Below are 26807 nucleotides of genomic sequence, written 5' to 3'. Positions count from 1 at the left end.
TAGCTATTTATTTACTTTTTGAATACCTGCCCTTTTTTGTTTTAGGGAAGCTTGGAACACAAGAGTAAACAGGCTGAGGGCCTGCTAGAAGGCAGGCAGATAGATAAGACAATCTCTTGTCACCAGGCTTCAGGAATTACCTTCCATTTAGAGTCTAGAAATATCTCTCTCAGAAAGGTGTGAGGTTGTTTTTTTTGTTGTTTCTGTTTTATTTTTGCTAAAGTCTGGGTCTCTACCACTTAAGCCACATCTCTACTTCCAGCTTTTTGCTGGAATAAGATAAAATAAGAGATAAGACTCTCACCACTGAATTATCTACAGGGGCTGGCTTTGAGCTTCAATCTTCACATCTCAGCTTCCTGAGTAAGCTAGGATTCCAGGCATGAGGCACCAACACCCAGCACTCAGAAAGGTCTTAATCCCACTACATCCATCTTTATCTCTTCTTCCTCATTGCTGAAGTTGTTACTCAGCAGAGACCTTATTGCTATTATTGCAATGAAGAATTACAAAATACATTGTGTAAACTCACCAATTCATGTCTTGTGGAAAGAGTGAAGGAGTTTGTAAATCTGGAGGCATGCTCTTCATGGTCTAGTTAGCTAGACTAGCTTTGCCTCCAGCAAATATACTGAGACATATGTGATAGTAGAGCATCTTTCTTTCTTGTATTTTGGGAGGGGAAGAGAAACAAAAATTTATAGAGTTCTTATTAGGGCCCAGGCACAGATCACTGTAGTGAATCCTTTCTGAAATAAGGTACTGAAAGGTTTTATTTTTGTTGTTGCTGTTTTGTTGTTGTTTATGTTTTGTGCTAGCTTGAACTCAAATCCTGGGCACTGTCCTTTTCTTTTTTCCACTCAAGGCTAGTGCTCTACAACTTTGCCTACCACAAAAGGTATGTTATGTGTTGGCTATTTTTGATGGCTGGTTTGGGATGAAAATCTCACCGACTTTCCTGTTGGAACCTTGACCCTCAAATCTCAGCCTCTTAAGTAGCTAGGATTATAGGCATGAACTATTTGTGCCCAACAAGATTTTATTATGGCCATTTTGTATCTAAGGAGTACTGAGACTCCAACACTGGTGAAGTGATGTGTTCGAAGTTCTCCCAGTTTTAAGGTGAGTAGGTTCTCTTAAAAATCTCTGATTATTAAATGTTACATGGCAGGAAGAGTGGGAGCTGGATTAGTGAATGGTGGGAAAGACGAAGGTGAAGTGAAGTATGAGGGACGCCCCAGGTCTGGCTTCCCTATGAGGCTGACAGGGCTATCCTGCAAGTCAAGCCAAGTCCTAGCTGAAATCTCCTTGGCAACTTGACAGGATAAACTTGTTCAGGACAATGCATATGTTACGGATGGTTACTTTACTGTCTTCAAGTAGAATTCTGAGGAAGACTTACCAGGAAAGTGAGTGCACAGTGATATTTTTGGAGTGAAGAGATTAGTATACCGTGTCCATATATTATACAGGTTTATCAGAATAATTCCCAAGTTGATCAGCCTAATCTCTTATTTAAAAATTGGGATGTGCCCATTAAACCTTCTTGGAAAATTCTGAAGCCAGTGGTAGTACTATTTAGGGTTCTGGGTCCCTTCCCCAATCAGCTGATAGACTTTCTTAGTTCTAGTAGTACCTTCTTGGCAAGGGGCTAGGAAAGCATCATTCAACTTCCTGAGCCCACTGTACCCCAACTGGTCTTTTATTAGGCTTGTGGATTGGAATTATATGCCTGCAGCAGTAAGAAGGGTGCCACAAAAATGTGCCCAGTGATTAACAAGGAAGCATCTACCTTCTTCCACTCTCTGGGGGGAGGAGTGTCGCAATTGCTGGGAAACTAAGACGAATGGATTGTATGGATCCAGGAAAAGGATTGTTGGCAATCAGTCGCACCCTCGTAACTTTCCCCTTCCCCTCCCCCCCCCCCGCCCCGCCCCGCAGGCAAGGCGGTGTGTCGCTTATTGTGGGCGCTCCAGAGACTGGGGGTGGGGGGTGCAGGTAGCGTAGCTTCTCAGCGTAGCCTGCAAAGGGGCGGACCCCTTTTACTTGCCATCCCGGCTTTCGGCCATCAGGAGCTCGAAGCAATTAGGCTGATGAAATGTTTGGGTTACAAGTCAGAGCTTGGCCAACCAAGCGAGACAGAGCGACCCGAGTAAGCAGCTGGGGGCAGCCTTCAGCAAGAGGCTTCGTGGGCGCTCTGGATGGGGCTCCCCTGCCTCAGGATCCCCGTCTCCACCTTCCACGAAGCAGAGAGGTAGCCTCCGGGGAATCGATCGGTGGAGGGAACGTGCGTTGGCCTCTAGCCAACCTCCTTTTGGCCCGCTGGAGTTCCAACCCGAACTTCAGAGTTGGGGCCCCTCCCCCTTTCGTTCGCCTCGGTGGCTCCATCTTCCGCCAATTGTGACCCGTATAGCCAGCCGCCCCGACGGACAGTCCCTGGCGAGGAGCAGCGGCCAGAAGCGGCTCAGTGGGACGAAGGCCTCCTCTGTCCCTAGTTGGCGCCGGGTGCACCTCCGCCCGCACTTCCAGGCGCGCCCATAATCGGCGTGGGAGGCGACAGACCCCCCCACCCTGGACCCCGCCTCAAGGCGCTGCAAGAACAGGGACGACGGAAACCTCCCGACCCAGGCGGCGGCGACTCTCTTGCGAGCTAGGGCTGGTGAGACTGAGGACAGCGGCGCTCCGCTGCAATGACACTCCCAATGAAGCTGCAACCGCGTCAGCCAGCCATCTAGCCAGTATTCTGTGGGTCTGTCCACCTCTGGGCTACACAGGATACGGGACTGCCGGTTGACTCACGGCCCACGACTTTCGTGGCCGCGTGGCACAGTGCAGTCCCGCGAGCGAGCGCAGCGGAGGTGCGGGGTGGACCCACCCACTCGCGGTCCAGCCGATGAAGCATTGGTACTTGGTCCTCGAAGCCAGCAAGGTAACTCCTGCTACCTGTTCCCCACTGATTTAGTAACTGCGCCGCTAGGGGAACCACCCAATTTGGCCACCAGCTCCTAGACTGTGGCTGAGAGACTCCCGGACCTTCCTAGGGATGGCCGGACACGCCAGGGTAGGATGAGGAGCTGCGCAGGGTGCCAACCTGCCAAGACTCATGATCTAAGAGCCAAGTTGTGTCGCCTGCCAAGTCAGTTTATGGATTTAAGAACTTTACCTATTTTAGGAAACTTTAGCCATTCTGGAAGCGTTCTCCTGTAGTGATGAGACTGGGAAAGGAAGAATAGAGGAAGAGGAAGGAGGTAGCACAGTTGAGGGCCAGAGAAGGAAAGCTGTTTGGGGCAGTGGAAAGCTTTTGGTTCCGCTGAGGACCCAGACCTCACGTATTGAACTCTTTAACAATCACGTCAAGGTATTGAGCTCAGCATGCAATATAAGACTGAGGCCCACATCGTATATGCACATTTGTTGTCCTAACCCCCGAGACAGTTACCAAGTGGTAGCTTCCAGTAGAAAAGTCATGATTTTGTGGAAAGTAGTGCCAACCATAAACTGACTATATGCCGGAAGACGTTTGAAACCTGGCTGTAGAGAGCCTGCACTTTATTAGGCTGAGACGGGAAAGGGGCGGAGTAACTCTGTTCAAATATATGCAAAGTTGTCAACGACGATAGATTCTGTTTGTTTTGTGTTGTCCCAGAAAGGAGAATCAGCCTGGGTCAGGATTTAACAAGGTGGATGCTAAGTGGAGTCAGACTTAAATTTACTATGATAAAGCCCTTTTCTGAAAGGGAGAGAAGAATGCTTTTTACTGTGTTAGGCATTTTACTGAGTAATTTGCATAAATTATCCCACTGAATGAGTACCATGAGTTCCATCTGTTCAATGATAAAATGAAAAGGCAGGGAAGTCATGAGGTGTGGGTCACTAGAGGCCTTTAAACAAAAAAAGAGGTTAAGAGAACCACCTGACTCGTAATATTTTTGGAGATATTTGGACCTAATGTGAAGATATGTAATATGTCACTACTAGGCCTTTTCAAACACTGAGCATTCATAATCCTATATTAAAGTTACATGGATTTCCCCCCCCCCTTTTTTTTTTGGCAGTCGCCAGGCTTGAACTCTGGGCCTGGGTGCTGTCCCTGAGCTCTTCAGCTCAAGGCCAGCACTCTAACACTTGAGCCACAGTAACACTTGAGCCACAGTGCCACTTCTGGCCTTTTCTGTTTATGTGGTGCTGAGGAATCAAACCCAGGGCCTCATGCATGCGAGGCAAGCACTCTACCACCGAGCCACCTTCCCAGCCCCACATGGATCCCTTTTATAAGACAGAAATAACCTGACACACTGGAGATCTTTAGACACCTCCTTGGATGCATTCCATGATTCCCCACTTACTGTGTTTAAGGATAAAACTTGGCAAGAGATGGTTGCACCTAAGGCTTAGGCTGGGCAAGAAATGGTTACACTTTGCCAGGTTGGCTAGAAATGTACATATAACCCCAAGAAAATTGTTCACCTGGACACTTAGAGGGATAGATGACCTTTTGAAAGTCCAGGTTGGTTTGGTGTGGGCAGCTGGAGGCACCTTCCCTTGATATGAAGAGGATGTGTGTGTGTGTGTGTGTGTGTGTGTGTGTGTGTGTGTGTGTGTGTGTTTGTATATGAATGTGTGTGTGCTTGTGTGTGATAATCAAGAACAGGATGTTTAGACAGAAAAATAAGTTCCCCATCGTGAGCAAGGACATATTCCTCATCTAAACTGCAGCTATTCCTTATATGAGATTCAGATGGTTTTGGTGTCAATCACTTGTTGATTTAGTGTAATAAAAAGAGACTTGCTACTGGGTGCCAGTAGCTAATGCCTGTACTCCTAGCTATTCTGGAGAGTGAGATCTGAGATTTGGGGTTTGAAGCCAAACTGGGCAGGAAAGCTCATGAGGCACATTATCTCGTTAACTACTCAAAAGTCAGAAATGGAACTGTAGCTCAAGTGGTAGAGTATCAGCCACAAGCAAAAAAGCTAAAGGACAGAACCCAAGCCCTGAGTTCAAGCCTCAGTAGTATAATTAACTAACTAACTAATTAATTAAGACTCACAAACAAGATTGAGAATTCTATCATTTACTAGTTTTGTGGCCTTAGGGAAGACTTTGCCTCCCTCTGAGCTTCAATTTCTCCGTATGAAGTGGCATAGAACTGGACTGTATTAAACTATCTCAAAAGATCCCTCTGAATCAGCAAATATAACAAACTAGACCTGGATGTCTTGCACACTCATTTTTGGAAAAGTTGTGCAATCAGAGCTCCATAATGTCTTTAAAAAGGGCCACTGCAAGAGAACAGAAATTTTGCTACCTTCTTTCATTGGCTACAATGTCCAGACAATTTAGAAAGGCTTTCAATGGCTAGAATGGTTTGGAATAGCCAAGGTCCTGGAGGGTAAAAATTTAAGGACCCTTTATGTTGCTTGTATTTTGTTATGGTAGCTACATTGCTTTCTGGTCACTGCCAAGGTAACTTGGCCTGTAGCACAAAAATATGGAGCATTTGCTGGTGTGGTGCATTGTGCCGAGCACTTAGATAGGAGGACAGAGAGAGAAAATGGGCATCTGCCCTTAGAGGACTTTAAGTCTATTGTGGGAAAATTGGATGTAATAACCACATTACAAGGCAGAAAGACAAAGTCCCATAGGTATGAAATCGTTAAAAATATGCCAGGCTAGAAGCTTGGGAGCTATAGGTTCTAATCTTGCATGCCACCTAGGGCTATTCAGTCTACTTCCTGAGGTTTTCGGCTTTAAAGCCACCTGGTGTTAAATGAGTATTTCTGGTTTGAGTCTCGAGTCTCAGGAAACACTTGTAGTGGGCCCTGAGCTAATGGTGACATGTCCATATTGCTGGACAGCATAGAGTGGGGTAGAGCTTTCCTGGGCAAGTGCATAGTTTGTATGCCTTCATGGAGTCAAAGAGGTGTCAGATATGCAGAGGACAGATAATGGCTAGTGTGACTGATGAACAAAGAGGAGAAATAAGAGTTTGAGGTTGCAAAGGGAGCCCTTGAACATCAGGTCCATATACTCTGGTCTTATTCCTTGAAAGACAACAGCAGCCAGTATGGTTTGTGAACTGGGAAATTCCTGTGAACATGTGGTCATGACTCTGGATAGAGCTTCCTGTATGAACTATGCGTTACCTAATTTCCATTCTGCTCAAATATCCAAGTAATAGCAGTCTGTCACTCTTAGGGAACTTGAGCAAATGGCCTGCTGATGATACACTGACCCTAGCTATGAATGAGAAGAAACATGATAGGTTGTAGTGGTTATGCTTGATAGCTGCCAGAGAATTGTCCATGGGTCCAGACCCTTTTCCTGAGAACCAGGGTGGCTGGCCTTGTTGGCTGATAAATGGTAAAGGACATGGCCAATGGATTGTCATCCTCATTGCCAGACTTAGACTGATGGGCCAGAGAGTATAGCTGGAGATTTGTGAAGAGAAGAGAAAGGGAAAGCCTTCTTTTGGATCGTGTGACTTGGCTTAATGATTAACCCCATTTAGAAAGAAGTTGATACCACCAGTGATGTGAAGAGTGGATCCATGCTGGGCACCTGTAGCTCAGTTCTATAATTCTATCTATTCAGGAGGCTGATAGCTAAGCATCTTGGATCAAAGCCAGCTGGTGCAGGAAAGTCTGTGAGACTTTTAAAAATAGCAACCTACTGACAAATTAGGTGGTTTTTTAATTTAAATTAATTTTATTGTAAAAGTGATGTACAGAGGGGTTACAGTTTCACTAGTAAGGTAACAGTTACATTTCTTGTCGAACATTGTTACTCCCCCCTCTTTTTCTCCCACTTTCCTTCCCCCTTCCCCTCCCCTATAAGTTGTAAAGTTCATTTCCAACATAGTGTCTTGTGAGTGTTGCTGTTGCATTGGTTCACCCTTTGTCCTTTGTCTCACCATTTTGTAATTCCACTTCCCTTCCCCAAATCAGACATATACATATATATATATATATATATATATATATATATATATATATAAAATGACATAAACCAAAGGAAAAAAATGAAAGAAAAAAAGAAATAACTTCACATAGTACATTTAAAAAAACTCTTGTTTCCATATCTTGGAGTTCATTTTAATTAGCATTATTTAATATGGTCATATCTACATAGCTATTGAGCGATTGTGATCCTTTGCTAGGACTATCCTAGGCATATACTAATTATTACAAATAAGGGAAACTATGGAGCCTATGTTTCTTTGGGTCTGGCTTCCTTCACTTAATATTATTATGAGCCAGCAAAAAGCAACAAGTGAAGCTATGGCTGAAGTGGTATTGCACCAGCCCTGAGTGGAAAAGTTAAGGGACAGCAGTAGCATCTAGGCCCTGAGTTCAAGCCCCAGGTGTACACACACACACACACACACACACACACACACACACACACACACACACACACACACACACACACACACACACACACACACACCTTTATACTGTGAGACTGAAAGTAGGTGGAGAGGGAAGACACCAGAAGTCCCCATTTTGTAGGTTTTGGAACAAGGCTCTGTGTTGCTAGATAGTGTTGCCTTTGGAAAGTGATTTCCCAGGCCTCCTGTCCATGTTAGGGGAAGGTCTATAAGAATGTCGATGAGGTGAATTCTTTGCCTATTTCCTTTATCCAACACCTTTCCTTCTCCCCTTCTTTTCTATCTTCCACCAACACTTCTCTTCAGATTTTGTGATCATTGCTCTTCCTAGAACATATGACACATTGGGCTTTTTCTTCTCTGTCTACCTGTAGGTGAAAGCTCCTGTGTTCTATCTCCTATGTCTAGCAAGTGAATTCAAAGACATTTTCTTATTTTCTTCATTGAAACTGACCCTCCACCTATTTCTTTAGCTGCTAAGCCTTTATAGTTAATAGTAATTGTCTTATTTTTCTCTTTTTTAAAAATAAGAAAAAATATCACTATCTTTGAAATGCATAAAAATGAGATAGATTGGTGAAAAGAGAAATTAATAAAGGACAGATAAATGAGTGAATAACATATACTAAAACATTTGGGAAAAGAAATAATAGATAATTCTGTGGCAAATACTCTGAATGATACAAAAGTACACAGAATGTTTCTTATTCTTATACCTATTTCCACTTAATTTCCTTGGAGACAACCACAGTTCACAGTTTTCTTTTTTCTTTTTCTTTTTGCTCGGTCGTGGGACCTGAACTCTGGGCCTGGGCGCTGTCCCTCAGCTCTTCAGTCAAGGCTAGTGCTCTACCACTTGAGCCACAGCGCCACTTCTGGCTTTTTGCTTATGTGGTGCTGAGGAATTGAACCCAGGGCCTCATGCATGCAAGGCAGGCACTCTACCACCGAGCCACTTTTCTAGCTCCCAGTTCACAGTTTTCTAAGTCTTTTTCTCTTTATGTGTCTAAAAATATCTACATATTTATGTTCTTAATAATTTGTTTTAAAATTTAAATACACTTTACATTTGATTCTACAATTTGCATTTTTTAAATTTCACAATGTATTTTGAAAGGCTTTTTATACCAATATATTAGAATACTTTGTATTTTAAGATAGCTTCCTGATATATAGTAATATGAGTACACCATAATATATTTAAGCTGTTCTTGATGGTCAGTTTAAGGTTCTTCTGGCCAACATATGAGGCTTCAGAGTAACTCATTGGTATTATCTATGAACATGTGGCATTCTATTTCTGAAAGGTAAGATCCAAGAATGGAGTTGAGTGTCAAATGAGTTACATTAAAATTCATCCTTCTTCTCACCTTCCTTTTTATATGCCAGGACTGGAGCTTGATCTCAAGGTCTTTTGCTCTACTTTAGCTTTTGTGTTTAAGGCTGGTGTCCTACCACTTTAGCCACAGCTCCACTTTTGGCTTTATGGTGGTTAATTGGAGATAGGAGTCTCACAATTTTTCCTGCCTGGGCTGGCTTTGAATCTCAGTCCTCAGCTCTCAGCCCCATGAGTAGCTAGGATGGCGGGCATGAACCACAGGCTCCTAGCAACCTTCTGTTTTTGTTATGGGCATTTTTTGTGGTCATGGGGCTTGAAGTCAGGGCCTAGGCACTGTCCCTGAGCTCAAGGCTAGTGCTGTACCACTTTGAGCCACAATGCCACTTCCGGTTTTTGAGTGGTTAATTGGAGATGAGTCTCACAAGGACTTTTCTGCCCAGGCTGGCTTCAAACTGTAACCCTCAGATCTCAGACTTCTGAATAGCTAGGATGACAGGCATAGGCCATCAGTGCCCGGCTATTATGGGCATTTTTGACACAGAATACTTCAAGGAATTGTATGGTATATACCTATATACCTACTACTTAGATTCTATCATCAGCATTCAACTTTGTTTTATCATATATCTACATATTCATTTCCTTATACATTAATTAACCCATATTTTAATTTGTATAAATGTTATGAGTGAAATATTACAGTTTTAGTCATTTATATTTCCTTATTATTATGGAGATCAAACATGAAAACATGCTTATTGGTAATTTATATCTTTTTCTGTAAATGGTCTCTTCATATTCTTTGTGCCTTGTTTGTGTTTTTCCTATGAACCTGTATGAACTCTTTGTTTTGTAAATATCTGCACGGTGGTGACATAGGACTCATGCAGATTTTTCCATAATATTATGATTGCTTATTGAAATCTCTTAATATTGCCCTTTTTCTATTCCCTCCATCTTCTACTTGGACTGTCATTATTTCTCACCTAGATAACGACTAATCATTTAATAACAAATATGATGGCCAGGTGCAGGTGGCTTGCATCTGTAATCTAAGCTACTCAGGAAGCTGACACCTGAGGATCATGATTTTAAGTCAGTCAGGGCAGTTAATTTCCAGTTAATCGCAATATTCCAGATGGGAGGTGTGGCTCAAGAGGTAATCAGCTGTAAGCAAACAAGCTGAGCAATGTGAGGCCCTGAGTTCAAGCCTTGGTACTGGCACAAAAGAAAACAACAACAACAAAAATAGCCTGAAATGGTGTCACTCCTCTGCTCAAAGGCCTTCAGTAGTTCCACATTACTTACAGAATAAAGTTCAGTCTCTATTCTTAAGCCTAACTCTAACTCACATCAATTTTTCTATTCTTAAGCCTAACTCTAACTCACATCAATTTTTGTATTCCTACTCTAGTTTAAACTCCTATGTACCAGCCAAATTTAGAACTTATTATTCCTCATATGCATACCACAGTTTTCCTCCTAATTTTTTCTTGGGCTTTCTACTGAAAACATTCTTCTCTGTGTCCATTACCTCATGGCCATTTGTTCATTCATTAAATTTCAGATTAAATACCATCCTGTCCACAGCTTTCCCAGCATTCCCTCCTTCAAAACAAGCATACTTCAGAGGAAATGTATGCTTCTCTGAAACTTTGGCTCTCTCTCCTCTCTTGCTCCCCTCCTTCTCTTCTCCCTCATAATTCATTCTCTCTCACACATGTAAATTCATTATTACTGTCAACTTAGGTACTCTGAGTGTATGTGTGTGTGTGTGTGTGTGTGTGTGTGTGTGTGTGTGTATGTTTTCTATCCTCTTAAACATCAGGTGTTCAGAAAATTAACAATTGTATGAATTGAGATTGAAAAATAAGCATGGGGCTTGAACTCAGAGCCTACCACTTGAGCCACTTCTCTACTTCTGGCTTTTTGGTAGTTAATTGGAGATAAGAGACACCTGGACTTTCTTGCTCAGGCTGGCTTTGAAATATGATCCTCAGATCTCAGCCTCCTGAGTAGCTAGGTTTACAGGCATGAGCCACCTGTGTTTATCTCAAATTTTCCTTTGTGCCTTCAAAATCTGTAGTTTATCTGAAGATTTCAGGATACTGAGTGTGGTAAACATGGGGGAGCAGTAGAGCAGCCTGGGGGGGAGGACTGTTTTGATGCTCAGAGACCTGCTTTCTCCTTGTTCCGGTGATATGAGAAATGTAATGTAGAAAGAGCTGCAAGGAGGGGAGCAATGAATGGAACTCATGGATTGATTTCTATGCAAAGTCATTGTGAGTGTAATGCAGGTGAAGTATCTCATTTCTTGTATTTCTTTTTCTTTTCTTCTTTCTTCTCTTTAGTACCAGTACTGGGGCTTAAACTCAGGGCCTGCGCACTATCCCTAGCTTTTTTTGCTCGAAGATGGTTGTCTACCACTTGCTCCACTTCTAGAAGAAGCATACTTTTCATCTCACCTCGTGCTTGGCTTTCTGGACAGCTGAGAATATGCTGTCAGACCTTGCGTAAACTGTTTGCCTAAAACCAAACTAGTCTAGCCTTCAAAGCATCATTCTAAATTAGTGTCTTTTCCATTTCCTTATTCCATTTTGCCAACACAAGTAAGTCCCAGGAAACCTAACAGAAGAGCATAGTGAAGTAAAATGTGACTGAGCTGTAGAATACCTTATTGAGGACTATATTCAACTAGCTTATTCAGTTCTTTAAAAGGAGACTTTTGTGGTTTAAAGAAAGAGCCAGTGGCTCACGTCTCTAATCCTAGCTACTTGGGAGGCTCCAATTTGAGGACTGCAGTTCAGAGACAGCCTGGGCAGGAAAGTCCATGAGACTTTGATCTCCAAGTAACTACCTAAAAGCCAGACCACCATCACACAAAAAAAGAGCAGGGAGAGGAATAGAATCAATAGATTAAAATTCTTCCATCTATTCTTCAGTTCTTATAATATCCAGTTAATAGAGGAGGATATATACAGAGGATAGGACAGGGAGGAAGAGAGAGATGAGTAAAGGAAAGATGGATGAAAATCAGTGAATGACATAGACTTTCTCAAAGGAAAAGAACTATGAAGTTCTTAAGTGGTTCTTTATTCTTGAGCTATCATAAGGTCTCCCTTAGAATGAAAAAGAAATTATTCATAATAGCTCATCAGAGGCAATGATCAGATTACCATTATCCTAGACTATCTCTTGTTGCCCAATAGTAGGCTTCCTCCAATAAACCATTTGTTCCCTTCCTCCTTATCTCCCTCAAACTGATTTTTACTATCTCTGTGATTCTATACCTATCATTTTGTATGCTAGCCTATAAAGGTCAAGTACTTGGCTATAAAAATATAGATGAATTGGAAAGTTATACTATTACACCAAGATCATAGAAGCCTGAAGTAGGGAAACTGGTACCTCAATTCCTTTTTGTTAGATGGTATTTGAGTCTGAACTCAGGGCCTTGGCATTTGCTATGCAAGTCCTTTACCACATTAGGCCACACAACCAGCTCTCTTTTGCTTTCATTTTTGCCCTCAGATCACCCTTCCACTGTGATCCTCTTCCTTATACCTCCCTGTAGCTGGGATTACCAACGTGCACCACCATATGCATTCATTGTTTTCTTTGGTCCTAGTGATGGAGGAGTTTGCGGGTTAAGAGGGTGTTTATAGGGCAAAAACAAAATATCCACTGCCGGTCTGGGTTGTGCCAATTGTCAGATTTAGAAAATTCTGAAGCTTTGTATGAGTAAACAGCCTTCATTGCTGTTTTTGTCTGTCCTAATCCAGAAGCCAAGGCACTTTTGCCTTTCCTGTTTCTCCCATTTTTATTCCTAAGAAACAGAATGAGGCAAGGCTTGAGGTGGAATGGGGTTAGGACAAACTGAATGACAGTTTCAGAGGAAAGCTGGCCAGTTAGGATGGAGGGAATGAAAGGTTTAGGGTAATAACATGGAAGTCATAATATGGAAGTTATAACATGGAAGTTATAACATGGAAGTGCTTAGATGCTCCCTACCAGTCTGTACTGGCTTCTGACATAATCTGACCAGGAAGTGAAGCTATACTTATATTTTTTTTTCAGGTCTAGGAAGAAGATGTCTGGTAGCCCTCTTGGCCTGTAAGAGAAGGCAGAGAGAAAGTTGATGGGGAAGTCTTGGGCCTTGTGATTGGGGTTTCTGTTCTGTCCATCACCCAGCTCTGTAGGCCAGGTGCTTCATCTTATTTTTTTGACTTGGAAGAGTAGGTCTCATCAGATTCCTGAGGTCTGACTCCTGTAAGTAGAGTATGGAAAGTAGGGGATGGAGACAAATAAGTGTTGGGGAGAATGGTACAAAATTCTAGGGTCTTCTAACTTTCCACTTCATCCCTTCTGTCACCTCCATCTCAACTCCCAATTGCCCCACTCCACAGCTTCCTGTCTTCACCTGAATCTACAATGCTCCCATAAGCAGAAGCCTTTCAATCCAAAAGACCATGCAACGACACAAATGAGCTACCCAGGCCTCTCTCTTAGGTACAGATGAGCCTGTGGAGAACAGAAGTTGAGGTTGACGTGGAAGAGGATGCTTGTTGAGGAAAGGATTAAGAAACAGTGGGAGGGACTTACAATTAACCTATTAGCACTTATTGAGAGCTAACTCTGTGCATAGCCTAGGACCAGGGGGAGAAACTATGGAGAGGTGAAAAAAGGCTGGGGCTAGAACTCCAGTCCTGAAGCCTTCACATCTGAGGCTTCCTTGGTATACTTAGGGAGCAACAAACAATACTTATATTCTAACCATTGTCCTAAAACCAGGACTGTAGAATATCAGAGGGAGGGGGAAGGAACTTCAGAGAGAGATGGGCATCTGTCTGTCTTTGAAGACTGTGTGAGGAGGACAGGGGATGCCATTTTTGGCAGGGTTTGGAGGGGGTGTCTTTTCTAGCTGAGTTCTGAACAAATGATCATCCTCCCTCTCCTACTCCCCACCTTGGGCAGTTATTTCCTTTCTGTATCCACACTTCCTTCCTTACCATCCGTCCTGTCTTTTGACTGAGCAAAGATATAATCAGAACATGGTGATGCTTCTTTAAGATTTAGACAGCCGTGTACCTGTATGCAGTTGTCTATTTGTTCCTTGGACTAGATCTTCCACAGCCTTAGACCATTAACTAGGGACAACTTTGGACATGACTGTTAGGAGCATGAACCTGGACTCAGCATCTTCAAGTGAGAAGTACAGAGCCCCTTGCCATAGTCCACTAAGTGAGAGGAAAAAGATAGAGAAGTAATATATAAGCTAGGCACTGGTGTTGCATTCCTAAAATTCTAGCTACTCAGGAGGCTGAGATCTGAAGATTAAAGTTGGAACCCAGCTGGGGTAGAAAAGTCTGTGAGTATCTTATCTCTAATTAACCATTGAAAAGCCAGAAGTTAGAGCTGTAGTTAAAGGATTGCATCCAGCCCTGGGTTGAAGTCCCAGTACCAGCACACACACACACACACACACACACACACACACACACACACACACACACACACACTAATGATAATAAAAGAATAGGACTGGAAAGGTGATTGTACATCACCCAGCTATAGTCTATCCCAGGAGCTAATGACTGAACTCTGTCAGTATTTTATCTCTGCCTTATTCTAATGTTCAGAGTAGCCTCTATACATCACCATGAATCATGGTAGTCAAAACAAAACAAAAATAAAAAGCAGTCTCTGGAATTAAAAGGAGCCCTAGCTAAAATCCCAGCCGTGTCTTTACCAGCTCATTAGATTAATGACCTACAGCTTTAGTTTCCTCATCTGGAAATCTTGGATAGTAATGGTTCCAATTTCACAGGGGTGCTGTGAGAATTAAATAAAGGCAGTGTACAGGAAATTACCTGTCATCTAAGAGAAGGTCCATAAATTCTGGTTATTATTTTTGTGGGTTTTTTTCTCATCTCAGAAACAGTCTCTGGATTTGAATGTTCTTAAACTGTTATCCTATCATCTGAGTGCATGCAGACAGTTCTGAGACAGGAAAGATTCTCTCCTGGATTTTATGAAAACAATTTAATTTTTTTATAGCTGGAGGACCCTGAAGTGCTCCACCCTAGACTAGACTAGACTCTACAGCTTTCAGGACAGTACTGATATAATCCCAGAAGAAGGCAGTAGATGTATTCAAAGATACCCCTGAATCTAGAGTATGAAGCCCAATTTCATGCAGCTATTGATCTACCAAATTAAAATACAAAACATTTGTGTGTGTGTGTGTGTGTGTGTGTGAGATGCTTGTGATTGAACACAGGGTCTCATGCATTCTATGTAAGTGTGATATCATTGAGCTATATCCACAGCCCAAAACACAGAATATGTTATAATATGGTTTCTTACAACTTCTATCAAAAGGAGCAAGGGGGAAGGAGCATCCTAAGTTTACCAGAAAACTGGAAGTCAAACTGGGATTGGAGAAGATGGCCGGTATGCTGTGAGGCATGATAGCCTCCCCTATAATCCTAGCTATCCTAGTTATTCTGGACGCTGAGATTGGGAGAATCACGCTTTGAGACCAGGTTGCACAAAATAAGGGTTTGTGAGAGTCTCAACTCAACCAAAAAAAAAAAAAGGCTGGACAGATGCTTATCGTCACAGCTACAAGGGAAACATAAACAGGAGGATCACACAGTTCAGTCTGGCTAAGGCAGATTGCAAACAAAGAGGAGTGCTAAAAGGCATGGTACAAGTGGTAAAATGCCTGCCTAACAAACAGAAGGCTCTGAGTTCTAACTCTGTTACTGAGAAGGGCGTCAGGAACAGACAATGTATATCGAGGAAAAAGGGACCTGTCAAAGCTTAGTGGAAGAAAGCATAAGACTTTCCTTTATACTCTCTTTAGAGGAGAAGGGGACCTCCTTGAAGGCCCAGAGACTTTTGTCTTGAGAAGTCAGAAGTGGATTTTAGTCTTGACTTTTCCAGTTGGTTACTGTGAACTATTTATTTTATTTTTGTGATGTTTTGGGGGCTTGAGTTAGGGCCTAGGTGCTGTCACTTAGCTTTTTCATCAAGGGTGGAACTCTATGACTTCTGGCTTTTTACTGGTTAATTGTGTGTGCAAGATATCCAGACCTGGTTTGTTACATTTGGTGATCTAAAAGGACCTTTTGTGATAGTTCAGTACATCCAGTTTTCTGCCATTGAAGAACCATATGAGAAAGAACTGATCTGAGGACAGAAAGGAAATAAATATGTGGGAGGTAGGTAGGAAGAGGGAGAAATGGCTAAAGATGTGTACTATAACTTCGTATATAATACCTGCACTTAGGAGGCTGAGGCAGGTAGACCACAAATCCCAGGCTATTTTGGGTCCTGTGAGAAGAAATCAATTTGAGGAATAGAATACAAAAAAGAAAAAGAAAAAAAGTAAAATCAGGCTAAAGAAATCAAAGAAGTTAGATATTAGGTGGTTATGGCTAAATGGAGAAATAAGGGAAATGTAAATGAAGGGTAAAGAAATTGTATAAAATAGAATAAAAACTTATATGTGGTTTTTAAATTACTTAGTCTGGTTTACAAAGTCCCTATACAAAAGTATGCTGTCAAATGAAATGGAGAAAGAAATAAGGGAAAATTTAAAAGATATAAAACATCAAATTGAAAAAATGGATATTTTCCCTGTATCCCATGGGTACCATGAGTGTTGTAGCTCAGATTCTTCATCCATGTTGACAGCTTTTTCTTTCTCTGAGTAAGTTGATGATGAGTACCAGGTTAATGGCTTTCTGTTTTCTTTTGTGGTGTTTCCTAGTAACCGGAACGTAGGTTATGCATAGAGAGGACTGAATGTCTATTTGTAAATACCTACTGACTGGTTCTAATCTCTGGATCCTTTAATTATCTAGTCTAAAGGTAGGAAAGCATTACATCTCTGAACAAGAACAACCCTGTTGGGTTCTATTCTTTAGGTCTGCCTAGCTGGAAAGCAACCTCCACATGGTGACTTGAACTAGATTTGCATGGAGCTTACAATGTATTCAGTTCAGATATTACCTTCTCTCATTCTCCCAGTCAAGCACTCAGTGAGAATGTTCCCAGTCCTTGTTGTATATTCCCATAGAGTAGATGATACAGGGACTTCTGGACAGCCAGCAGAGTATCATTGTTCACACAATAGTTTCAATACTTTGAATAGAATGCCTACACACAACTGAATGTCTGTGTGGGACCCAAGTGTCAGGTAGAAGAGAGAAATTTCAGTGCACCTACATGCTATATTGATGCCTGGACCTTTGTGTGGTTACACTGAACATCTGTCCTATAGCAAGTTTATTATCAACTGTGTTTTCTGAGTAATTCTTTGTTCTCTCTCCATTCCTACCATCTCTCTGCCAGACCTCTTCCATCTAGGCCATTTCATACAGGGTTCTTTCTTTTCTCCCATTCTGTTCTCCTCCAACTCCTTCCCTTTCTTCTCTCTCTCTCTCTCTCCCTCCCCCCCCCCTCTCTCTCTGTGTTGGTCGGTCATGGGGTTGAACTCTAGACCTGGGTGCTGTCCCTCAGCTCTTCAGCTGAAGGTGAGTGCTCTACCACTTGAGCCACAGCACAACTTCCTGTTTTCTGGTGGTTTTTTTGGAGATAAGAGTCTCATGGACTTTCCTGCCCAGGCTGGCTTTGAACCGTGATCCTCAGATCTCAGCCTTCTGAGTAGCTATGATTACAGGCATAAGCCACTGGTATTTGGCTGTGTGTGTGTGTTTTAAATTACAGTTCTGGATGTTCACCTCTGAGACCACAATGTGTATTTTGTTTTAACTTATTCTTCTTTCTTTGTTGTTCTTTTGCGACTGTCCCCACCTTCTACAGCTGTCCATATTTGGTGTTGCCTATTGCCTGATCAGAAAAGGAGATAGTTAACTTCCTTTTTATTTAATTTTTGTTTTGTTCCAATCCTGGAGCTTGAACTCAGGGCTTGCATGCTGTCTCTGAGGTTTTTGTGCTCAAGGCTTGTGCTCTAGCACTGGAGTTACAGTTCTACTTCCAGTTTTTTTGGTGATGAATTGGAGATAAGAGTCTTATGGACTTTCCTACCCAGCCTTGTTTCAAACTTGGATCCTAAAATTTCAGCCTTCTGAGTAGTTAGGATTACAGGTGTGAATCACTAGCACCTTAATTTATGATGTGTTTATTAGGACATAATCTAATTATAAGGAGTATCTCTAGTTCTCGATTGTTTTATTCAAAATTCATTCTACCAATCTCTGCTTTTTTAAAAATTGTAAAGGTGGTGTACAGAGGGGTTACAGTTACATAAGTCAGGGAATAAGTACATTTCTTTTTAAACAGTGTCACCTCTTCCCTGATTTTCTCCCAGTTTTATTCTCTTCTTTTTGCTTGAAGTCTTTAAATCACTTACATTTAAAGTAGTTATTCATAAGGAAGGACTCTTTTTATTTTGCTGTTTATTGTATGTCCCTTACTTCTTCTATTAATTACTTCTTGTACATTTAGTTAATTTTTGTAGTGAATTATGTTGATTCCTTCTTCATTTCCTTTTGTGTATATTCTATAATATATTCTTTGTTGTAGCCATGGGGATTACATTTAGCATGCTAAGCTAATAGTATTGTAATTAAACTATACCAAGTTAACTTCAGTAGCATTTGAAAGCCACTTCTGATCAGGTTCTTCTATCACTCCTTTCTGTTATTGATGTCACAAATCATACCTTATATATTAATAGTATGCTCAATGACATAGATAAGTAACTATGCATTTGTCTTTTAAATTATACAGAAATTTATAAATTGCATTATGAAGCAAAATTATGATGATACTAGCTATTACAATTGCTTATGTGGTTTTCTGCTGCTGTTGTTGAAAGTTTAACATTTGACTGTAATTTGCATGTTAAGTTTGAAATCAGATTCTCACCCTTCACCAGGGTCTCTGAGTGTTTTTATTCTTATTGAAAGCTATAGAGTCCATCTCTTTTGAAACTCTTCAAAATAAATTTTCAATGGAATATCTTTTCCTATAGGACATGCTCAGTTTATGTTTTGTTTGGCTGTGTTTTTAGCACAAGGAACTGAAATATACAAAGACACTCTCCAGTGCAAAAAAAGGAAACAACCATTTTAATATCATCATTATCAATCTTTTAAGACCATTCCTCTGTTGGGACAGTACCCTTTATTTATGCTTTCTGTGAGCATAGGTACTAGCCCAGATTGAAAGTTTAAGATGATTTTAGGATTGTTCTGAAATTGCATCTTATGAGAACATACATATGGCTTTTTGGAGTAAATTTCTTTTTGTATTGCTAGGGTTTAAACTCAGAATCTTATGCTTCCTATGTAAGCATGCTACCAATTAAGCTATGCCCCTAGTCCATGGAAATGGCTCTCTAATATCCTTCACATAGAAGTCTTTTATTCTTTTCTTCAATTTATTTATTCTATGCTACAGATAAGGGCCAGATATGAAGGTTCATGCCTGTAATCTCAGTTTCTCAAGAGGCAGAGACTGGGAAGATTGTGTTTTGAGGTCAGCCTGGGTAAAAAAAAAAAATTAGCAATTCCTCATCTTAGTGAATCAACTGGGCATGGTAATATGTGCTTGTCATCCCAGCTATGTGGGAGGAATAAGTAGAAGGAAATAGTCCAGGCCAGCATGAGTAAAAACATGAGATTCTACTTGAAAAATAACTAAAGCAAAAAGTTCTGCGGCATGGTAGTACACCTGCCCTAGCAAGCATGTGGTTCTGAGTTCAAATCCCAGTATTGCCAAAAAAAAGTAGCAAAAATAAGGGAATAGCAAGATGGGTTTTTCATATAAACCATTATCTTGTAAGAAAAGGAAATGTGGATTCCTGTACAACAAATAGATCAGTAAGCTTTGAGAAGGAAGATATAAACTAAATTAACAAATACATAAAACTATTAGGAAGCAAAATATGGATAAGCACTGTATTCAGAATATACTCAAATGTACATGCAAAAACATACAATCATCCATTTGTGAAATAAAATGAATATTCAAAATATTAAATCCAAATCACATTCATTTTCATAATATCAATGCTTAACTCAAAGTAGTAACTTCATTGAATATTAATGGTAAAATGTTTCAAAAGTAAAAGGCAGTTTTGTTTTTTTAACCCTTTAAATAGGCTTTTCAAAAAAAGATGATTATTTTATTCTAATTGCAAGGAGACTAGGCTTCACTCTGCATTTACATGGCACAAATAGCAAAGGACAGCAAAAAATATCACTAAGAGAAAGTCATACATTTAAAAACACCTAGTTGAGTCCAGCACTGATGGCACCTGCCTGTAATCCTAGCCACACAGGAGGCTGAGGTCTGAGGATCATGGTTCAAAGACAGCCCATGTAGGGAAGTCCATAAGATTTATCTCCAATTAATCACTGGAACTGGATGAGTAGCTCAAGTGGTAGAGTACCAGCCTAGAGAAAAAGCTAAGCAGTAGTACCTATGTCCTCAGTTCAAGTCCCAGGACTGCCACAAACATCAATAAAACACTTACCTGAACCATGTTTTTTCTCTACTTAAACAGCAAGCATTTGAAACTATCAGCACAATAGAAGATTATATTTCTCACAACAAAACTGCTACATTAACTACACATTTGGTAGAAATTTTGAAGTCCCTGCTTCTAGCACAATTTTAGCATTCCTCTTAAGTAAAGATGGTCATTTAGGAAAAAAAACAGAAACTAAACAAATACAATACCAAATTTCAAATTTTATTATAAAGCCATAGTTACAAAAAAAAACAGCTTGGTACTGGCACATGAACAGGCCTGAGGACCAATGGAATAGAATTGAAGACATAGAAATGAACCTACAGATCTGTGGCCACCTAATCTTTGATAAGGGAGCCAAAAGAAAACAGAATGAAAGAAAGACAGCCTCTTCAACAAATAGTGCTGGTAGAATTGGGTATACACATGTAGAAAATTGAAGTTAGATCCTTATATATCAACCTGCAGCAGAATCAACTCCAAATGGATCAAAGACCTCAATGTAAATTCAGATACCCTGAAAATATTACAGGAAGGAATAGTGTAAACACTAAGGCTCCTTGGCACAGGCCGAAACTTTCTCAATAAAGACACAGAAACACAACAAATTAAAGAAAGGTTGGATAAATGGGATTGCATTAAACTGGACTTAGCAAAATACATAGAAAGCCCACAGATTGGGAGATCTTCAGTAGCTATACTAAAGCGAGGACCTCATATCTAAAATATACTTAGAGCTCAAAAGCTTAACCCACTCCCAAAAATCAAATTCTCAAAGAAACAACCACCCCATTAATGAGACTGAAGACTTAAAGAGAAACTTCTCTGAAGAGGAAATAAGAATGGCCAATAGACACATGAAGAAATCTTCAACATATCTGGCCACAGAAGAAATGCAAATCAAAATAACATTGAGATTCCACCTCACTCTAGTTAGAATGACCATTATCATGAATACTGTTTAGATATAAAATTTAAACTATTTGATTGTTGGTGTCTCATGTCTGTAATCCTAGCTTCTTGGGAGCTTGAAAACAGAAAGATTGTGGTTTGAAGTCAGCCCAAACAGGAAAGTTCACAGGACCCTATCTCAACTATAATCTGCAAAAGAAGAGCTAGAAATGTGGCTTAAGTTGAAGAATGCCAGCCTAGCAAGTGCTAAGGCCCTGAGTTCAAACAAAAAAATATTGAACTAAGTATTTTTTTCTAAATATGATTTATTTAAACAAGGGTTTCTTAAACAAAGACAGATATTAGGTATATGATATTTACAAACTTCCAGTGGTGTATATTCTAAATATTTTCTTCCTATTGTAATCTGACAATGTAACTTTTTTCTGACAAATATATGCTAAAGCTGAAGCTGTAAATATTTGGAAAGCAAACAAGTTAGTAAAGAAATTATTGTTTCTTTAAAAATGTGGTCCATCTTATAATAGGCCCCAGAACCTCCAAATTTCATGCAAGAATATACTTACACGTCAAATTTCTAGAAAAGGCATGCGTTTTATAATTTAGAAAAAGGAAGCAAAAGAGCTGGGAAGGTGGCTCAGTGGTAGAGCGCTTGCCTTGCATGCATGAGGCCCTGGGTTCGATTCCTCAGTACCACATAAACAGAAAAAGTGACACTGTGGCTCAAGTAGTAGAGTGCTAGCCTTGAGCTGAAGAGCTGAGGGACAGCGCCCAGGCCCAGAGTTCAGGCCCCATGACCAACAAAAAAGAAAAAAGAAAGAAAGAAAAAAGATGTAAACTTTAGCTTACTTGTTTAATGAAAACACCATTACTTTCATTAGAAACATGTACTGCTTCTCATAGTATGGGCAGTGAGTTATAATATAGGCACATATATCATGTAGTAACATATTTTCCTCTTTATTGTATTCTGGCAGGAGGTGGCATAATGTTTTTCAAAACAGAAGTATCTGGTGAATTATGTAACCTGCTTGCCTGTACAAAGACCAATATTTTCTCTCCAAAGTATCATATTCAGAAAGCCAAAGTCCCAGATACATTTAGGAATATTGTACGAGCTACAGAGCTGAAGTATCACTTCACCTCTGCTGATAAATAATTCTGAATTTCCTGAACAATGTTGGGTCTGGTAGCTCTTTTAATACCTTTAAGAGCTTCAGCCCAGGTTGAAAAATTCATCAACCACCAAAGGAGTGATAAACTGGGCACCAGTGGCTCATGTGCATAATCTTAGTAGCTATTCAAGAGGCTGAGATCTGAGGATTGCAGTTCAAAGCCAGCATGGGCAGGAAAATCTACAAATGGAGCTATGGCTCAAGTGGTAAAGCCTTGAATGAGAAAGCCAGGTGAGAACATGAGCCCTTGAGTTCAAGTCTCAGTACTAGTACATATACATACATACATGCATACACACACATACATACACAGAGAGAGAAAGAGAAAAAGAGAGAGACAGAGAAAGACAGAGAGAGAGAGAGAGAGAGAGAGAGAGAGAGAGAGAGAGAGAGAGAGAGAACTGCAAAGCACCTCTTGATCTCCCAGGTAGTATGTTTTGTAAATCCTCAAGCAAAGAATTGAAGAGGGCCTCTTTTGGAGTTGAGCCTTAAATTTCTGTATCTATCAAATAGGCATTGTCGACCAAGTACTCTTCAAAGGTCTTTGAGGTATGACTTTCCCGGATCTGATTATTCTGTCTTTTTTTTTAAGCCCTAGGGATAAGGAAATCAGGAAGTAAATGGAGGATGAGGGTTCAGATATAGGGATAGTTGTCAAATGATCTTAGTTTTCTTAGATTATGTTTGCACTCTATAGAGTGGGTGGAGATTTTTTTGAGGGGGAGGCAGGGTGGGACTCTTCATCTGGTCCTTTGGCATCATACTAATACTTCCAACAGACAGGTCATGGAGCTTCTCAACAAATAAGGTACTGAATTGTTCTGACCAAAAAATCCTACCAGATTAGAAATTTTGTCCTGGTTGTGTGACTTCCCATCTATGTGATATAAAGGTTTTATTTTTCTGGGATGCCCTTTCCTTTTCTGTCATTTATATTGCCTTTTCTCCTTCTTCATCTATGGCATGTTATGAGGAGGATTTTTCAAATGTTATATGCTGGTGGCTCACACCTATAATACTAGCTATTCAGAAAGCTGAGCTCTGAGGATCATATGAGACTCTTATGTCCAATTAACCAGCAAAAAGCTACAAGATGTGACACTGCTGCTAGAGTACCAGCCTTGAGAGGAAAAGCCATGTGAGAGCTTGAAGTCCCAAGTTCAAATCCCAGTACCAGCACACACACACACACACACACACACACAATGTTATGTGGACATAGATATAAAGCTATAAAGATAGCTTTGTAGTTCACCTGGGAGCTGAGGCAAGAGGGCAAGCAGCCAAAGCTAAACTTCAGAGAGAGAAAAAATGGCCCAAGGAGCAAAAAGAGGGATATGGGGTGAGGCTTGAAGAGCTCTGGATATAGGGGCAATGTTTTCATCAGACTGAAAATGCCAAATCTGAAAGTGTCCTCATGTACTGAGCATTCTCTTTTTTTTTTCAGTTTAATTTAATTTTATTTGTGAACATACTGTACAGAGGGGTTACAATTACATGGGCAGGATAATGCGTACATTTCTTACCAAGCATTGCAGCCTCCTCCTTTGGTTTACCCTTCACATCCCTTCCCAGCCTCCCCCCTCCCCCCAATCCCAATCCTTCTCCTTCCCCCCCTTCCCCCCCCCCCCACTGACGTTGTAAAGCTCGTTTTGGACATGACAACTTGTACTTCTCATTGTTGCAACAGGTCCACCTGTATCCTTAAACAACTGGTTTTTCCCCATCTCCTCCACAAGTTGTACTGACATCAAATATAGTGAAAGCAGGGGTTATACTGTGGGGGAGGGACATGCAAAGCAACAAAGAAATAATCTTATAAATGCATTAGAAACACATGCATGAAAGAAAAAAAACATTAAGATACATATCTAAGGGTTCATTTTCCTGACATCACATTATCTGACCTTTTCCGCTTGACTCGTACATATACTAGATATTGCAAATAAGGGAAACCATGGGACCTATGTTTCTTTGGGCCTGGCTTACTTCACTTAATATAATTTTTTCCAAGTTTTTCCATTTCCTAACAAATGGGGCAATGTCATTCTTTCTGATGGAGGCATAGAATTCCATTGTGTATATATACCACATTTTCTTGATCCATTCATCTACTGAGGGGCATCTGAGTTGGTTCCATATCTTAGCTATGGTAAATAATGTTGCAATAAACATAGTTGTGCTGGTAGCTTTAGTGTGGTCTTGTTTGTAAACATTTGGGTAAATGCTCAAAAGTGGGATTGCTGAGTCATAGGGGAGTTCTATGTGAAGTCTTTTGAGGAACCTCCATACTGCTTTCCAAAGTGGTTGAACAAGTTTACATTCCCACCAACAATGAAGTAAGGTTCCTTTCTGTCCACATCCCCTCCAGCATCTATTGTTGTTAGAGTTCTTGATTTTTGCCATTCTAACTGGAGTGAGGTGATATCTCAATGTTGTTTTGATTTGCATTTCTTTTTTTTTTTTTTTTTTGGGTCCGGTAGTGGGGCCTGAACTCTGGGCCTGGGCGCTGTCCCTCAGCTCTTCAGCTCAAGGCTAGTGCTCTACCACTTGAGCCACAGCGACACTTCCGGCTTTTTTCTTTTTGCTTATGTGGTGCTAAGGAATCGAACCCAGGGCCTCGAGCATGCAAGGCAAGCGCTCTACCACTGAGCCACCTTCCCAGCCCGATTTGCATTTCTTTTAAAATGGCTAGGGATGTTGAACATTTCTTCATGTGTCTATTGGCCATCCTTCTTTCTTCTTCAGAGAAATTTCTCTTTAAGTCTTTTGCCCACTTATTTATTGGGCAGTTGTTTCTTTGAGGATTTGTTGTTGGGGGGTTTAATTTTTTGAGTTCCAAGTATATTTTAGATATGAGACCCTTGTCCGTTGTATGGCTAGTAAAGATCTTCTCCCAGTCCGTGGGCTTTCTATTGATCTTGCTAGCTATGTCATTTGCCCTGCAGAAGCTCTGCAACTTTATGCAATCCCATTTGTCCAACCTTTCTTTGATTTGTTGTGTTTCCGGGTCTCTATTCAGAAAATTTCGGCCTGAGCCAAGGAGACCTAGGGTTTCTCCTCTTCCATCCTGTAATGTTTTCAGAGTGTCTGCTTTGACTTCAAGGTCTTTGATCCATTTGGAGTTGATTCTGGTGCAGGGTGAAATATAAGGATCTAGCTTTAGTTTTCTACATGTCGTTAACCAATTTTGCCAACACCATTTACTGAAGAGGCTGTCTTTCTTCCATTCTATTGTTTTAGCTCCCTTATCGAAGATTAGATGGCTATAGGTCTGTAGGTTCATTTCTGGGTTTTCAATTCTATTCCATTGGTCCTGAGGTCTGTTCTTATGCCAATACCAAGCTGTTTTGATTACTATGGCTTTATAGTAGAGTTTGAAATTTGGTATTGATATTCCTCCAGCAGTGTTCTTTCCGTTGAGGAGCGTTTTTGCTATTCTGGGTCTTTTATTGTTCCCTATGAATTTTTGGATTGACTCTTCTATTTCCTTGAAGAATGAGGTTGGAATTTTGATAGGTATTGCATTGAACTGAGCATTCTCTTATTCCTTACTGCAGTGACAGAGAAGCTCAATGTCCTAGTGGGAGTCAGTTCCTAGGCTACTGATCTTTCATGTACATCACAGTGTTACTTTTGTAGGGATAGCCTAGGCTCCGTGTAGTCTTATAGCGAATTCTTCTTTCAGGTCCAGCCTAGCTGAAAAAATGGGTCCTGGATTACTACAGTTATGTCTGGAGTGACTCTGACTCCTTCATCTCACTATCCAGTTTGAATTCTTTTCTCCCTGGGATGTTCTTAGAACACATCAAGCCAGGAATGTGTGTATACAAGATGTCTTTTGAGTCAATGGAGATCTGTGCAAGAGATACCTGAGCCAGGTGCTGGTTGCTCATGCTTCGCTATTTAGGAGGCTGAGATCTAAGGATCTTGGTTCAAAGCCACCTGGGCAGACAAATCTATAACAGTCTTACCTCTAATTAAGTAAGAAATGGAAGTGGAGCTGTGGCTCAAGTGGTAGAGCCAATCTTGGGGAAAAAATAGCTCAGGGGCAGTACCCAAGCTCTGAGGTCAAGTCCCAGTAGTGGCATAAAAAGAGATACCTTAATTATAATCTTTATTTAGGGGGCTCAGTGTAAGTTTAGAGGAAGCAAGGCTATTGGTTTGACTGTCTTTGTGATTGTATATCCCTAGTAACAGCTCAGTGAAGTATGTATGACTATTGCCCTATTTTTACTAAAGATGAGACCACCAATTAAAGATTAAATGAATGTCCCATGATTATTCAGTCAAGTGGTAGAGAAGAGATTTCAACTTACATATATCTACCTCTGAAATATCACATTTATCACACTTAGAAATCACATCTATAAATAAGGGACAAATATATGATACCAAAGGATTTCCATAATGGTTGGATTTGTCTGGCTGAATATAGTCCAAGGAGAATTTTTACCGAAGTAGTGGCATGTATGTAGAATTAT

General features: G+C 40.7%; 1 protein-coding gene across 1 annotated transcript in view; it reads left to right on the top strand.

The window, feature by feature from the left end:
• The first annotated feature begins 2865 nt into the window (after positions 1-2865).
• Arhgef9 (Cdc42 guanine nucleotide exchange factor 9) overlaps positions 2866-26807 on the top strand; it is a 288284-nt gene continuing 264342 nt past the window's right edge. Inside the window, exon 1 of the mRNA XM_042666913.1 lies at positions 2866-2929. Coding sequence (XP_042522847.1) covers positions 2894-2929 — 36 coding nt within the window. The 5' untranslated portion in view covers positions 2866-2893. The remainder of the gene's footprint in view (positions 2930-26807) is intronic.

The sequence above is a fragment of the Dipodomys spectabilis genome, unplaced genomic scaffold, assembly GCF_019054845.1.
Source record: "Dipodomys spectabilis isolate Male_0828 unplaced genomic scaffold, ASM1905484v1 ptg000370l, whole genome shotgun sequence".
NCBI classification, from domain to species: Eukaryota; Metazoa; Chordata; class Mammalia; order Rodentia; family Heteromyidae; genus Dipodomys; species Dipodomys spectabilis.
The sequence above is the reverse complement of the archived record's forward strand: the minus strand, read 5'-3'. Positions and strand labels throughout refer to the sequence as shown.